General features: G+C 43.8%; 1 protein-coding gene across 1 annotated transcript in view; it reads left to right on the top strand.

Moving 5' to 3' along the window:
• Window positions 1–12,947, top strand: part of LOC141084830 (bromodomain adjacent to zinc finger domain protein 1A-like) — a 161,576-nt gene extending 148,629 nt beyond the window's left edge. Inside the window, exon 17 of the mRNA XM_073569807.1 lies at window positions 11,653–12,947. Coding sequence (XP_073425908.1) covers window positions 11,653–12,200 — 548 coding nt within the window. The 3' untranslated portion in view covers window positions 12,201–12,947. The remainder of the gene's footprint in view (window positions 1–11,652) is intronic.
• Window positions 12,948–15,961: the final 3,014 nt, after the last annotated feature.

Below are 15,961 nucleotides of genomic sequence, written 5' to 3'. Positions count from 1 at the left end.
TGATATACTTGTACATATATATTAGGTCTCCCCTAAGTCTTCTCTTTTCTAGAGTAAATAGACCTAATTTTGATAACCTTTCTGGGTATTGTAGTGATCCAACTCCATTTATCATTTTAGTAGCCCGCCTTTGAACCCTTTCAAGTTCAGTAATGTCTTTCTTGAGCACCGGCATCCAAAACTGCACACAATACTCTAAGTGTGGTCTGACGAGTGATTTGTACAGAGGGAGAATTATGTTTTCATCTCGTGTCCCCAGACCTCTTCTAATGCATCCCATGACCCTATTTGCTTTGGTGGCAGCTGCCTGACACAGGGCACTCCAATTTAGCTTCTTATTGACTAAGATGCCTAAGTCTTTTTCCATGTCTGATTTCCCCAGCAGTTTCCAATTTAATAAGTAATTATAGCATCTGTTTCTCCTTCCCATGTGCATAACCTTACACTTATCTGTGTTAAACCTCATTTGCCATTTTTCAGCCCAATTCTCCAATTTACTCAAATCTGTCTGTAGTTGCAAACTGTCCTCCTTTGTGTTAACTACATAGTTTTGTATCATCTGCAAATACTGATATTTTACTGTGTAAGCCATCCACTAGATCATTAATAAATATATTAAATAGTAGGGGGCCCAATACAGAACCCTGTGGTACCTCACTAGTAACCCTTGCCCAATCTGAGTATGCACCATTAATAACAACTCTTTGTTTTCTATCACTAAGCCAGCTATCTACCCATCTACACACATTTTCCGCTAGCCCAAGCTTTCTCATCTTACTTCCCAATCTTTTATGTGGGACAGTGTCAAATGCTTTAGAGAAGTCGAGATAAATGACATCCAATGATTCTCCTTGGTCCATTTGAGAGCTTACATCCTCATAGAAGCTGATCAGGTTAGCTTGACAGGAGCGATCCTTCATAAATCCATGTTGATATGGAGTTAAACATTTATTAACATTGAGATATTCCATAATGGTATCCCTTAGAAACCCTTCAAAAATTTTACCCACAACAGATGTTAAGCTTACCGGTCTATAGTTTCCAGGTTCCCTTTTACACCCCTTTTTGAATATTGGTACCACATTTGTTTGCCGCCAATCAAAAGGAACAGACCCTGTTTCTATAGAGTCTGTAAATATAAGGAATAGAGTCCTGTCTATCACATTACTTAACTCCCTTAATACCCGAGGGTGAATGCCAACAGGGCCTGGTGATTTGTCAATTTTAATCTTACTAAGGCGGTTCTGCACTTCTTCCTGGGTTAGGCAGGTAATACTTAATGGGGAGTGTACATTATCACTCTGCATTTCCCCTGGCAAATCCTTTTCCTGTGTGAACACTGAGAAAAAAGTATTTAAACATTTGCTTTTCCCACACCGCTCTCTATGATCTCACCCTCATTGTTCCTTAAAGGGCCGACACCATCAATTTTAATCTTTTTACTGTTTATATAATTAAAGAATAGTTTGGGGTTTGTTTTACTTTCCTTAGCAATGAGTATCTCAGTTTCCACTTTTGCTAAATGTATTTGTTTTTTACACATTTTATTTTTTTCTCTATAACTTTTTAATGCTTCTTCATTGCCTTTCTGTTTTAGCTTCCTAAATGCCTTGTTCTTGTTATTTATTGCCCTTTTTACATCCTTATTTAGCCACATTGGTGTTCTCCTGTTCCTAGCCCTTATATTTCTGTACGGTATGGCTCGCTCGCAGTGGGTGTGTAAAACTGATTTAAATATTTCCCATTTATTTTCTGTGCTCCTATTTTTGAGGACATTGTTCCAATCAATTCGGCGAAGGTCCTTTCTAAGCTGATCAAACTTTGCTTTCCTGAAATTCAGCGTTTTCGTAACCCCCTTCCAGGGCAACTTACTGAAGGACAAGTGGAATTGTATTATATTATGGTCACTGTTCCCTAGGTGCTCATTGACTCGTACTTCTGTTATTCTATCTGGCCTGTTGCTTAAAATTAAGTCCAGAAGGGCTGTCCCTCTAGTTGGGCCCTGCACAAGTTGTGACAGATAATTATCCTTGGTTACTGACAGAAATTGGTTTCCTTTCTGAGATACGCAGGTTTCAGTTTCCCAGTCTGTCGGGGTAGTTGAAGTCCCCCATAATAATCAACTCATTGTGATTTGCTGCTTTGTCTATTTGTTTCAATAATACATTCTCAGTGGTTTGTTATATTTGGTGGCTTATAACAAACCCTTCTTTTCTCTCCTTCTATCTCCACCCATAGAGACTCCCTCATTTCCCTCTTGTATATCTTCTCTCAGTGTGGACTTTATATATAGACAGACTCCACCCCCTTTCCTTTTTTTACGATCCCTCCTAAACAAATCATATCCTTGCAAGTTAGCCGCCCAGACATATCTGTCGTCTAACCATGTCTCAGTTATTCCTACTATGTCGTATTTTTCCTCATTACCAACTCCAGATCTTCAATCTTATTGGTCAGGCTTCTTGCGTTGGTCAACATGCAGGAAAGAAGTTTTGCTTCATTTTTCTTAGCTTCCTTCTGAGTACCCTGTCTTGGGTCCTCTTTACCACATCTAGTATCCTTGATTAGTTTGTCCTTCTGCTGCATGTTCTTGTCTGCTGTTTTTCCTCCCATCCCCTCCTCTTCTAGTTTAAAGCCCTCCTGATGAGTGTGGCAAGTCTTCTGGCGAATGTGTGTTTCCCAGGTTTTGTGAGGTGTATCCCATCTCTTGCGAGAAGTCCATCGTAGAGGTAATTCACGCCATGGTCCAAGAATCCATATCCTTGCTGCCTGCACCACCGTCGTAGCCAGTTGTTCACCTCTAGTATCCTATTCCATCTTCTGATGCCATGGCCATTGACTAGGAGGATTGATGAGAAAACAACCTGTACGTTCCGTTCCTTTATTTTCTTCCCCAGAATTTCAAATTCTTTGCAGATAGTTGGTAGGTCATTTCTTGCCGTGTCGTTTGTGCCTGCATGTATCAGTAGGAAAGGGTAGTCGTCCTTGGATTTGAGGATAGTTGGTATCCTGTTGGCCACATCCTTGATTTTTGCTCCTGGGAGGCAGCATACTTCTCGCGCGGTTATGTCCGGCCTGCAGATAGTTGCCTCTGTGCCTCTTAGTAGTGAGTTGCCCACAACTACCCCTCTTCTTTTCTTTCCGGACGCACTGCTTGTTGCTCGTGAGTAACTTTTACTAAACTCTCGATATATAATTTTGCTGAAATCTCGTCACATAATTCTTTATATAACCCTTACTAATCGCCGGACATTTAAAGGGCAGGTGTCTGTTAAGTAAAACTTGACTCTCGGGGCCTTCGGGAGGCGGCGCTTGAAGATGGCTGCATTTTAATAGAGCTCCCTGATGGCAGAACTGAATCCGCTGCATCACACCACAGCATTGAGCGGGCAGCAGCGATAAGGCTCGGACAAGGTTCCCCTGATAGTGGGACCAGCTCTCCGGGAATCCTGGAGGTCCTAGGTACAAGTAGCGCTGACATCCACGCAAAACATGGATTCCAATACGTGGGGCACACGCTGGAGTGCTCCACGCTACATCACCGGATTGCAAGGTAACCGGGGCAGTTACATGTGAGGCAGATATTCAATAGCGACTCCACTGCCAAACCTACACAAGCTCATCAGGTCTCTTTTTCACTATGGAAAAATTTGTAGCCAAATCTGGAAAATCCAATAGACCCTCGACTAGGCACCAGAATACTACCTCCCCACCTAAGATGACCGCTGATGCAGAACGGGAGGATACACAATCTATTGCTCAGGCCATTACAGATATTTTAATGCCGAAAATAGACTCTCGAGTGGTGGCATTTCAGTCAACTTTGGATGCCATCACCGCTCAGGTTAACACACAAGGGGCACGCATAACAGCTGAAGAACAAAGAATGTCAGATCTGGAGGACATAGTTACAGAGCTCTCCAGGAAGCTAGAACGGAGGGATAAAGATGTCACATTTCTTCTTGATAAAGTCGAGGATCTAGAGAACAGATCTCGGCGTAATAATCTGAAGCTTGTTGGTCTCCCCGAATCGATCAAAACTCCTGATTTGATGGTGATAGTGTCAGAATGGCTCCCAAAGGCAATAAATTTACCACTGCTCTCAGGTGCCCTGAAGATCGAGAGAGTTCATCGCCTGGGCCCTCCTAGGAATGATCCGGATCCCAGACCACGTCCGGTAATCTCCAGGGTCCTGGATTTCCAAGATAAAGTCAGATTGCTACCGGCATACAGGAAGAAGCAACCATTATCCTATGAGCATCATAAACTGTTTCTATTCCAGGATTACTCGGCTGCGGTGGCAGCCAAACGTAAAACTTTTCATCCCGCATGTGCCTTGTTGGTGGATAAAGGTATCCTTTTGGGCTATAATTCCCTGCAATTCTACACTTTTCTTTGAATGGGAAAAACTGGATCTTTACGGAGCCAGAAAAGGCTTTGCAGCATCTTCAAGCAGATAGTCAAGCTGCAGTGCAGACCTCAGACAAGACCTGATGAATGCACTTGACATTTTTCACCACTTTGTCACCTAGCAGGGTGGCTTCGCTTTTGTTCGCTTTGACGCTTAGTGTTGTGTTTTATTTTGTTGAAATATTAATCTCCTTTCTCCAAACAGGTTCACGCTCATATCTCCTTTGAGCATGGTTCCTTGCGGGGTTAGATTAAGGGTGGGGTGGGTGAGTTCCTACATATGTTCATCGCACCTTTTTGTTGATGTGCCCTCTACACCCACTCGCTGGGATGGGTGTGGGGTTCATATGTATCTGATATTATTTGGGAAGATTACACCACATTCTTGTATAGGTTAAATGATAGATAATAGCAGTACTTCTTTGTCCACAATGCATTCATTATATTGGTGCTCTTGGAATGTGAATGGCCTAAACACTCCAGTCAAGAGGAAAAAGGTTATGCATTACTTACAACACTTTAAAGGGGTTGGCTGGGCTTTTCACATAATCTCAGTACATATCTGGGCTGCAGAATTATGACAATAAGTAATTTACTTTCTTTCACTAATTTGCACGGTTTTCTAGATATTCTGAATAGAATGTCCAAGGGGGGGGGGGTGTTGTGGCATTGAAATGAGAACTAGTCGTAACCACCTCCTACTCCAAACATGCCCTCTATAGCAACAACCCCACCCTCCATAGCTACAGGCCCTCCCCTTCCACATGAAGAAGCCCTCATCACACAGTAACAAATCCTCCCCCTCTAGCAGCCTCACTGCAGAGAGCAGCTGCTCCTCCCCAGGACACACGCTGAGCAGTGTTCTATGGAAAGTGAAACTAGTGAAGAGGGAAAATCGTCCTGTATTCTGGGCCACTCCATGATTACAATACATAACTCATTATAAGTAATTCCTCCCCTCACTGTCCCAGGCTGCTGGCAGCAGTGAAAACAGACTGTGTGATGGCCAGTGATGGGGGTCTGCAGCTTCTAATCTGCACAGGGGATGGCAGTCACTGTAATCTGTTGTGTGACAAAGCCTCTGCTGTGTGAATGAGACAGCTCTGTGTCACTGATGTCTTCACACAGCAGCAGATTTGGTGCAGTGTATGTGTGAGCACTGTGTCTCTAATGACACACATACTGATGGGAACAGCCTGTCCCAGAATACAGGATGATTTTCCCTCACTAGTTTCACTTTCCATAGATCACTGTTCAGCGTGTGTTTGGGGGAGGAGCAGCTGGGTGCTCTGCTCTCTGCAGTGAGGCTGCTAGAGGGGGAGGATTTGTTACTGTGTGATGAGGGCTTCTTCATGTGGACGGGGAGGGCCTGTAGCTATGGAGGGTGGGGTTGTTGCTATAGAGGGCATGTTTGGAGTAGAGTAGGAGGTTACGACTAGTTCTCATTTCAATGCCATAACACACCCCCCTTGGACGTTCTGTTCAGAATATCTAGAAAACCGTGCAAACTAGTGACAAAGTAAATTACTTATTGTTATAATTCTGCAGCCCAGATATGTACTGAGATTATGTGAAAAGCCCGGACAACCCCTTTAACTTTCATATAGTCTTTTTACAGGAAACCCATTGGGTGAGGGATAAGCATCCATCTTTATTTAGTAAAAAATACACATTGTGCGCTGAGGCATCATATTCCAAAAAACAGAGGGGGTGGCGATACTTATCAATAAATGTCTTAATTATGATATTTTGGACACCTGGGAGGACCCAATGGGGAGAATGTTAATAGTCAATATAAAAATAGAAGGAGTTTGCTATAATTTGGTAAATATTTACACACCTAATGGTCCAGACTCGCGGTTTCAAATACAGTTGCTCTCTAAACTGGCGGGTTGGGACACAACCAATCTGATAATTGGGGGGGATTTTAATGAGACACATGATATATCTATGGATAGATCAGGATCACACAGTCATGGAGCTACAATACATGAAGGTCTCATCCAGAGGCTGATGGACCAATTGGGGCTGACAGATGTATGGAGGTGGCAGCATCCCACTGATAAGGATTTCTCGCACTACTCTCATGTTCATAACACTCATGCAAGATTAGACTATTGGGTATTGGGATCATCTATGGTGGCCCTTGTTCTGTCAACAGATATCTTGGATATTCAGATATCTGACCACGCCCCGGTGGTTTTCAAATCTAGATTTGGTAATTCCGGCATGTAAGGAGAGGAGATGGAGGTTCCCCTCTTATTTATATTCGTCCGATGATTTTAAGGCCTATTTATAGATGTCGTGGAATACACACAGAGGACAATAGGGAGCATTGTACTGACCTTCATTTATTTTGGGCTGCTTCTAAGGCAGTTTTAAGGGGACAAGTAATCTCTTATGTTGGGAATAAATGTAAAAAATTATTAGAGGCCACGTTGGCAGCTCAGGAAGAATTGACCCAGACATACAAAAATTTTAAACGTTCTAATACCCCCACAAATAAACAGAAATTCATAGAGGCCAAAGAGGCAGCCGAAAACATTGAGCACGAGAGAGCGCTGTAGAGTATAGACTATCAAAAACACAAATATTTTAAATGGGGGAACAGGCCGGGGAGGTTACTGGCCTCTCTCAATAAACCTTTCAGACAAACAACTAGGATTACCAGGATTCGCAACCAAATAGAGGAATTCAGACAATTTTTTGGGTCCTTGTATGCAGGATGGGGAGAGGAGATTTCGGAGGCATCGGGTTTCTTCGGGGATGGGGTGGCTCCTGATATTACGGAGCACCAGAGAAACTTTCTTAATTCACTATTACCATTACAGAGGTCCTGTCAGCCATCTCTACTCTTAAGATTTCTAAGGCACAGGGTCCAGATGGGTTTAGTGGAGAATATTATAAAATCTTAGGCCCATGGGTAGGTCCACATCTAGTTATTTAATAGAATTATGGAAAAAGGTTATATTCCAGACAGATTTAATGAGGCTTGTATCGTATCATTATGCCTCCTAAGCCTGGGAAGGATCCACTGCAAGTGGAGGGATACCGACCAATCTCCCTGCTCAATGCAGATTTTAAACTCTTGACAAAAAAATTGGCAACCAGGGTTCAGCAAATTATTCCCGAGTTAATTTCACCACATCAGACGGTGTTTGTACATGGAAAATCGATAACCTAGAATATAAGAACAGCGATAGGCACTATATCTAGTTGTAGAGTCAATAAAGGCAGGAGAAGCAAAGTGGTGGGTCTTGACGCAGATAAGGCCTTTGATAGTTTCCTGGAATTATTTATATAAGCTGTTAGAGGTCAGAGGGTTTGGGTCATAGTTCTGCAGTGCTATTTAAGGGAATCTGTCACCCTTTTTTTTGGCCTTTCAGCTGCCGGCATAGACATCGGGGGCTTATCTACAGCATTCTGTAATGCTGTAGATAAGTCCCCGATGTAACCTGAAAGAGAAGAAAAACACGTTATATTATACTCACCGAGGTGGGCAGTCCGGTCCAATGGGTGTCGCGGTCCGGTCCAGCGCCTCCCTTCATGCGATGACGTCCTCTTCTCCCGTCCTGTAATGGCTCCGGCTCAAGCGCACTGCTCTGCCCTGTTGAGGGCAGAGCAGAGTCCTGCAGTGCGCGGGCGTCGGGAGAGGTCTGGCGCAGGGCAGAGCAGTGCGTCTGAGCCGTAGCCATTACAGGACGGGAGAAGAAGACGTCATTGCCTTGTCCATAGCAGCAGACAAGTTTTTGAAGCTGCTGGTGCCTCCAACGTCCCCCGAACAACAAGATGCTGGGTCCTTCAGAGGTTTGCAGCTGTGCGTAAGCCATCCTGTCGACCACCTCTATCCACTGCACACAAGCAGAAACGGCTCCAGTGGGCCAAACGATACATGAAGACTAACTTCCAAACTGTTTTGTTCACCGATGAGTGCCATGCAACGCTCGATGGTCCAGATGGATGGAGTGGAGGATGGCTGGTTGATGGACACCCCATGAAAACATGGCTAAGGCGCCAACAAGGAGGTGGAGTAATGTTTTGGGCTGGAATCATGGGGAGAGAGAATTTCGGCCCCTTTAGGATCCCTGAAGGGGTAAAGATGAACTCCATAATATATGTGGAGTTTCTAAAACAGCACTTCCTGCCATGGTTCAAGATGAAGAACCGTGCTTTCTGCAGCAAGGTCATTTTCATGCATGATAATGCACCGTTTCATGCTGCAAATAACACATCTGCATCTCTGGCTGCTATGGGCATAAAAGAGGACAAACTTATGGTGTGGCCACCATCTTCCCCTGACCTCAACCTCATTGAGAACCTCTGGAGCATCATCAAAAGGAGTGTCTATGATGGCGGGAGGCAGTTCACATCTAAGCAACAGCTCTGGGAGGGTATTCTGTCCACATGCAAAACAATTGAAGCACAAACCATCCAAAAACTGACAAATTCAATGGACGAGAGAGTTCAGAAGCTTCTTTCCAACAAGGGGTCCTATGTGCAAATGTAACATCACCTAGAATAAAGTTTTGACTTGAAAACTGTTTGATTTCATTTTGTAATAAACTGATAATGCTTATTTCACAATTGACCATTTTTTTGTTCAAAATAAAAATAAAAAGGTTGAAAACTCTGCTGTGCATAATAATTTGGAACATGCATTTTGAGTGTTTCTTGTTTTTAAAAATATATTTTCATAGGAAGTTTGTTCAAAAACATTGCAATTATACTAGAATATTAGATGACTGGAAAATAACAATGACTGCAATTCATATAGGTAATTTAGAGAAAATATGAGGAAATATTTTTTGCATAATTTGGAACACAGTGTAAGGTTGCTAGCCTCCTCAACTCCTGGAAGCATTTCATTTTGTCTTTTACTGGGAAATGTCACTTAATTAAAATGATAATTTTTCCTAAATTATATTTATTTCAAACATTACCACTTCTCATCAAAATCGGACATTAACCTTTTGAATAGGACATTTCGACAGTTTATATGGGGAGTGGGGGGGTCGTTCACGTATTGGGTTATGTAAATTACAACTCCCAAGATCTGAAGGAGGCATTAACTTCCCCCGATATTGTCCGATATAACATAGCGGCCAATTTACGATATGTAATAGATTGGATGCGGGGGACATCCCACTTCGCCAATACTCACCTAGAGGGGCAGATTTACCCACGTATTTCATTAATGGCCTTGTTACATCTGACTAACGAACTCCCTGACGAAATTAGAGATCATCCAATATTGTGGCAAACTATTCTGTCTTGGAGAAGAGGGAGGAAATTGTGTAATTTGAATGGTAGACTGTCTCCTTTTCTGGGTAACCCATTGTTTTTGAAAGGTAAACCTCCAAAAATTTATAGTACTATGGCGCAACAAAAATGCGTTCTTGGGGTGGATCTATTAGACCATAGTTTCTCTATGATCACTTTTGACGAGGCAGTATCCCGTTATCCTGTATTTGAAGGACGGGCGTTCTTATTCCTGCTAGCACGCAGTCTGGTTATTAGGTTTATAGTTAGCAGATGGAGTGAGGGTTTGGGCGATAAATTAGATATCTTGAGAAAGGGTAGGGCTCACTTGGTGTGAACTAGTGCCATATTCTCCACTCTGCGGAAGGAATGGTCTTGGGAGGCCAAAACCTCGCGTCCGGCGAGATGGGTATGGGACATGGAAGGTCTGGAGGTGGGAGATATATTAGAAGCTACTGAGACACAAAGGAAAGTTATTCCATATAATAGTTATACAGATATGGCCATATTATTGCTACATTGGACGTACAGGGTAATATAAACCCTATCTAGAATGTCTCCCACAAATTCATATCAATGCACAAAATGTGGTCTACATTATACTGACATTTTCCATATGTGGGGTTGTCCAAAAATTCAAAAGTTATGGCATGATAGCCACTCTGAGTTGCAACAATTGAGTGATTTTGAGTTCCCTTTTACCCCACAATGGGCTATTTTTAATATCCTAGAGGAGACCCAAAGAGTATTGCCAAAGCACACCAAAGCCATGTTAGTGATTTGGGCCACAGCAGTAAGGAAAAGTATATCACATCAATGGTTACACTCAAATGTTCCATCAAAATCGTTAATATTGACAAAAATTAATTTTCTGTTTAAAATGGACTGGTTGGAAACCTTGACCAACAAAGAAAAATTAACAGAAAAGTTCTTCACCAGATGGTCGTTTTTTGTTCCATCCTTGGATACAGAATCTAGGAACAGACTTAAGAAGCAATTTGAGAGCACTAGATGGTACCTGCTACAAAGCATCAGTGGACACGCACCATTTTAAGGAATCCTTTCAAATGATGACGATTGTAGGAAGGGGGGGGAGGGGGGATTTTGGCTTAGTGTCATAAATATACTGTAACTGTCTTTACCTTTTCCTTGTTAAAATTGTTAAATTAATAAAAATAGTTTAAAAAGAAAAAAATCCATACCTCTCCACCGTTCAGTCAGGAACAGGGATCGGTGCTAATGCTACCGGCCCCTCAGTAAACCACTGCAGAATGAATGAAATCATGTCTGCGCAGGCGCCCCGGCTGACCAGAGATGAACTGATTAGCGTGGGAAAGTTTCTGAACTTTTCCCCACGCTCCTGAGTTCACCTCAGGTCAGCCTGGACTCCATGCAGCCTCACAGACTACCGCTGATGTCAGTGAGGCTGCACAGAGTCCCTGACTGACCTGAAGTGAACTCGATAGCGTGGGAAAGTTTCGGATCCGTCGCTGTCCGGTTTTTATACGGACACAAAAATGTTGCTTTGTGCGTTGTCCGGCTGCCGGACAAAAAATTTGCAACGGATCTGGTGAACGACTGACGAAACGTGAGGCAATCCATCGCTAATACAAGTCTATGAGAAAAAACGGATCCAGCGGCATCAGTCGCCGGATTCGTTTTTTTTCAAACAATGACGGTTTGTGTCTGATGGCAAAAAAACTCATGTGTGAAAGGGGTCTTAATGAATCTGGCATTATTACTGCTATGCCAGCCTTGATGAATCTGCCCCAAAATCTTATTATGTACCGCCAAAGATCTTAATTTCTGTAGCAGGCCTGTAATGCTTGCAGCATGCTCTCCAACCCTTTACACCAGCATTGAGCTATAAAGATGGTGAACAGCTCAAGCTGACCGAAATAATCAATTTGGAGAGAAATGTAATAATTCTATGGTATCTTCATATTGGAAATATTATCAAATGTATGTTTGCTTATGTTTCAGGTCTGAAAGTGAAAAATACTGATATAGTAGAAAAGAAAGAGCCCACTGCAGTTTATGAAGAATTACTAAGGCAGAAGCAGGAGACGAAAGAGCAGGAATTGTTGAAGAAGATGCAGCATGTCACGGCTTGCACCAACATCATCCCTCTGGGCCGAGATAGATGGTACAGGCGATTCTGGACATTCTTCTCTATACCAGGACTTTTTGTGGAGGAGGATTATACTGGTATAACAGAGGATATGCTACAACCTCAACCTCTTTCTGAAAGAGAGACTGAAAGTAATCCTTCAGTGAACGGTCATCACTCCCCTGTGAGAGATGCAGAGGAGAAAGCGGAGCTTCCTAAGCCTGTAGGCAAGCCAAACTGCTGGAGCTACTATAGCACGGTAGATCAGCTGGATGAACTGATCGAGTGCTTGAACACGCGAGGGTATAGAGAAAGTAACCTTAAAGACATGCTGGTACAAGAAAAGACAAGGATTTGCCAGAGATTGAGTAATTTCCCCACCAATCGTTTTCATATATCAGGTATTGCCTTACAATTGTAAAATCCAATATGGCATCAATGATGGTGCTATTTCTTATCCAGTTTGCCACAATAACTGTACAACAGTCAGTTAACCTCTTGTTATAGCCACTTGTTTGGATAGATTTGGCTTGGAACCAATACAGCAACAGATCTAATGGATTAAAGGGAGTTGTCTGGTAGAAACAATTGCCACCCATCCACAAGATGGGTATATAGCTTGATTAGTGGTCCAACCACGGTTACCTGCACTGGTCACCAGAATGGGGCACGTTAACTCCCGTTAGCATGGAGCTGCAGTGTTAATGTGCAGCATGTGCCCCATTCAGTTCCTGTAGTGCTGGTGAGCGCTGCGCTTGGCTTTTACCTTTCAGCTTCATATAGCATTAAGTGTGGTCATCAAGCATAAACCTGCCTCAATATTGTAACAGCAATAAAAGAAAGTCCCCATTATGCCTGTTTGGGGTGCTGGTCCCAGTGCTCGATCCCTCACCGATCACTCATTTTAACACCAATAATGTGGATAGGTGGTAACTTGCTTTACCTACACAATACCTTTTTAAGTGGCCACTGTACAGAGAGGGAGCAACAGACTAAGCCCATGCTGCGTTGTGCACTACTGCTACGTTTTTGCATATGAAAAGGGTTTATTTATAGGATGAAAAAATGAGTGACAGACTGGTACAAAAGGGGTGTGGACCCTCCAGTCTATTATGGGTGGTCCACTCAAACATGATGACCTGGATGTAAAATAAACAACTAAACTGATGATCTGTTGTTGGAAATCTGGTGAACTGGACATGTTTGAAAGGGTATTCCAGTCTAAAGCATTATTACCAATGTACTGGATAGGGCTAGATTTCTGGGCCCTGACAACTTCGTCCTCCACGATTTGTTATAATTGCTAGTGAAGAGACCTAGTTTTCCCCAGCAGCAAGACTTATGGCTAAGGGGTGGTGGTGGCTGCGATGAAGCGGGGTCCCAGGGTCGCTGCTGGAGGATGCAAGAGTGGCATGTTGCAGCAGGCTGGGATGAGGGGGTGTTCCGATGTGCGCTGCTGCGGGTGAAAATGGCTACGGTGCTCTGTGGTTTGGGGGACTCCGCCGGCATTTTTTTTGGAAAGCCCGGAGCCCCCCCCTTCCCCCGCATATCCATTATTGTGATGCTGTGGCCTCCGGGAAAATGTCCAATGGGGTGGCACATGCTCAGATTGAGATCTCGGATGCCGAGACCTCGTTGCCGAATTTTCCCGGAGGCCATCGCATAACAGTAATGGATATGCGGGGGGCTCTGTGCTTTCACAAAATGCCGGCGGAGCTCCACAGCGGCACACATCGGAACAGTCACTCATCCCAGATTGCGGCCTGCAGCAATGCACCACTCTTTCCTCCTTCAGCAGCGACCCTGGGACCCTTCTCCACCATGGTCGGTAAGGTATATCTGCATTATAAGACGTACCCCCAGTTTCTCCCCAAATTTGAAGGAAAAAAGTGCGTCTTAGGCTAGTTTCATACTAGCGTTCTCGGGCGCAGGGCCGCAGCTAAGCCCCGCCCCCTCCGGTCAGTTCCTCTTCTGATCGCATGACACTGCATGCAATCAGTGTACCCTATATTTAGCGTTGGGTGCGCTGGCATGATCTTGCTGCCGCTGTGCCCTTTTGGTGCTGCGCCCAGCGCACAAAAACGCGCTGTTGGGGGCGGGGCTTACCGGCGGCCCTGCGCTGCGCCTGAGAACGCTAGTGTGAAACTAGCCTTATTTGAAAAATAAGGTATCAGAGCATGCTCATGTGCTTAGTTTCTTTATCGCTCCATTGGGGGACACAGGTTACCATGGGTGTATGCTGCTGCTAGGAGGCTGACACTATTCAAAATACGAAAAATAGCTCCTCCCCCGGCAGTATACACCCACCGACGGGCACCAAGTGCCTCAGTTTGTGCTTAGTGTCTGTAGGAGGCGGACCTGAATCTTCCCAGATCCGCAGATAACCCTTTTTTCTTTCAGGTTTTGTTGTGTTTTATTAACCTTTTTACATTTATCTTTCAGATACAGCTTCAGGGAAACGGGGTGTAATTTCTCACCCTGCCTTCCCGTATTATCTGGCTGAACTAGCAGTACGGTGTCGCCCACATTGCATCCCTCAGGCCGCAGGCAGGACTCTATCCCCTACCACCCTCACAGGTGCTCCTGGGCGATGACCGGTGGCTAGTCCTTGCTGATTTCCCTCCTCGCCCCTGTCTCGAGAGGGCTGAGAGGAAGACAGTGGTCACCGGCGGTGACCTCCCTCCTTCACTGAAGGGGTTGATGCCGTCTTCTGCACTGTAGGGACAGTGCGGGAAGAAGGATCTTGTCTCCCAGCGACCCTCTCAACGTGGGCCCCTGTGGTATGCTTCCCTCATCATATACTTAAGCCAGAAAGAAGACTGACATTCCACATAGAAGTCTACGGTACCAGCGCAGCTCTGTCAACGAGCCTTCCCCCTAACTCCTCCTTTGGCCCGCACTAATTTTAAAAATTCCCACCCTTTCTTAATAGTAGCCGCATAGCTCACCCAGCTCCTGGCACAATCGGTGTCCGTACGGCGTATATCGGCCGCCGGGCATTGGCAACACCATTGCAGCATCGCGTCCACACAGGCGCACTGCCTCAGTACGACGCGCCGGCTTAGGCGTTTTTTACTTTTTCACAGGGGCTTCCTTTAACCACGCCCCCTGTTCTGAGCGTGCTCCTTTGCCGCCTCTTCTCATACTCGAGGCAAGATGTCTGCATAGTGCAAGTCTTTTTCTCTCTTTTTCTCTCTCTTTTTCTCTCTCTTTTTCTCTCTCTTTTTCTCTCTCTTTTTCTCTCTCTTTTTCTCTCTCTCTTTTTCTCTCTCTTTTTCTCTCTCTTTTTCTCTCTCTTTTTCTCTCTCTTTTTCTCTCTCTTTTTCTCTCTCTTTTTCTCTCTCTTTTCTCTCTCTTTTTCTCTCTCTTTTTCTCTCTCTTTTTCTCTCTCTTTTTCTCTCTCTTTTTCTCTCTCTTTTTCTCTCTCTTTTTCTCTCTCTTTTTCTCTCTCTTTTTCTCTCTCTTTTTCTCCTCTCTTTTTCTCTCTCTTTTTCTCTCTCTCTTTTTCTCTCTCTTTTTTCTCTCTCTCTTTTTCTCTCTCTCTTTTTCTCTCTCTCTTTTTCTCTCTCTCTTTTCTCTCTCTCTTTTTCTCTCTCTCTTTTTCTCTCTCTCTTTTTCTCTCTCTCTTTTTCTCTCTCTCTTTTTCTCTCTCTCTTTTTCTCTCTCTCTTTTTCTCTCTCTCTTTTTCTCTCTCTCTTTTTCTCTCTCTCTTTTTTCTCTCTCTCTTTTTCTCTCTCTCTTTTTCTCTCTCTCTTTTTCTCTCTCTTCTTTTTCTCTCTCTCTTTTTCTCTCTCTCTTTTTCTCTCTCCTTTTTCTCTCTCTCTTTTTCTCTCTCTCTTTTTCTCTCTCTCTTTTTCTCTCTCTCTTTTTCTCTCTCTCTTTTTCTCTCTCTCTTTTCTCTCTACTCTTTTTCTCATCTCTCTTTTTCTCTCTCTCTTTTTCTCTCTCCTCTTTTTCTCTCTCTCTTTTTCTCTTCTCTCTTTTTCTCTACTCTCTTTTTCTCTCTCTTTTTTCTCTCTCTCTTTTCTCTCTCTCTTTTTCTCCTCTCTCTTTTTCTCTCTCTCTTTTTCTCTCTCTCTTTTCTCTCTCTCTTTTTCTCTCTCTCTTTTCTCTCTCTCTTTTTCTCTCTCTCTTTTTCTCTCTTCTCTTTTTCTCTCTCTCTTTTTTCTCTCTCTCTTTTTC

The sequence above is a fragment of the Dendrobates tinctorius genome, unplaced genomic scaffold (assembly GCF_039654945.1).
Source record: "Dendrobates tinctorius isolate UK_male_01 unplaced genomic scaffold, ASM3965494v1 ptg000006l, whole genome shotgun sequence".
Classification (NCBI taxonomy): Eukaryota; Metazoa; Chordata; class Amphibia; order Anura; family Dendrobatidae; genus Dendrobates; species Dendrobates tinctorius.
This window is presented reverse-complemented; position numbering and strand designations above follow the sequence as displayed.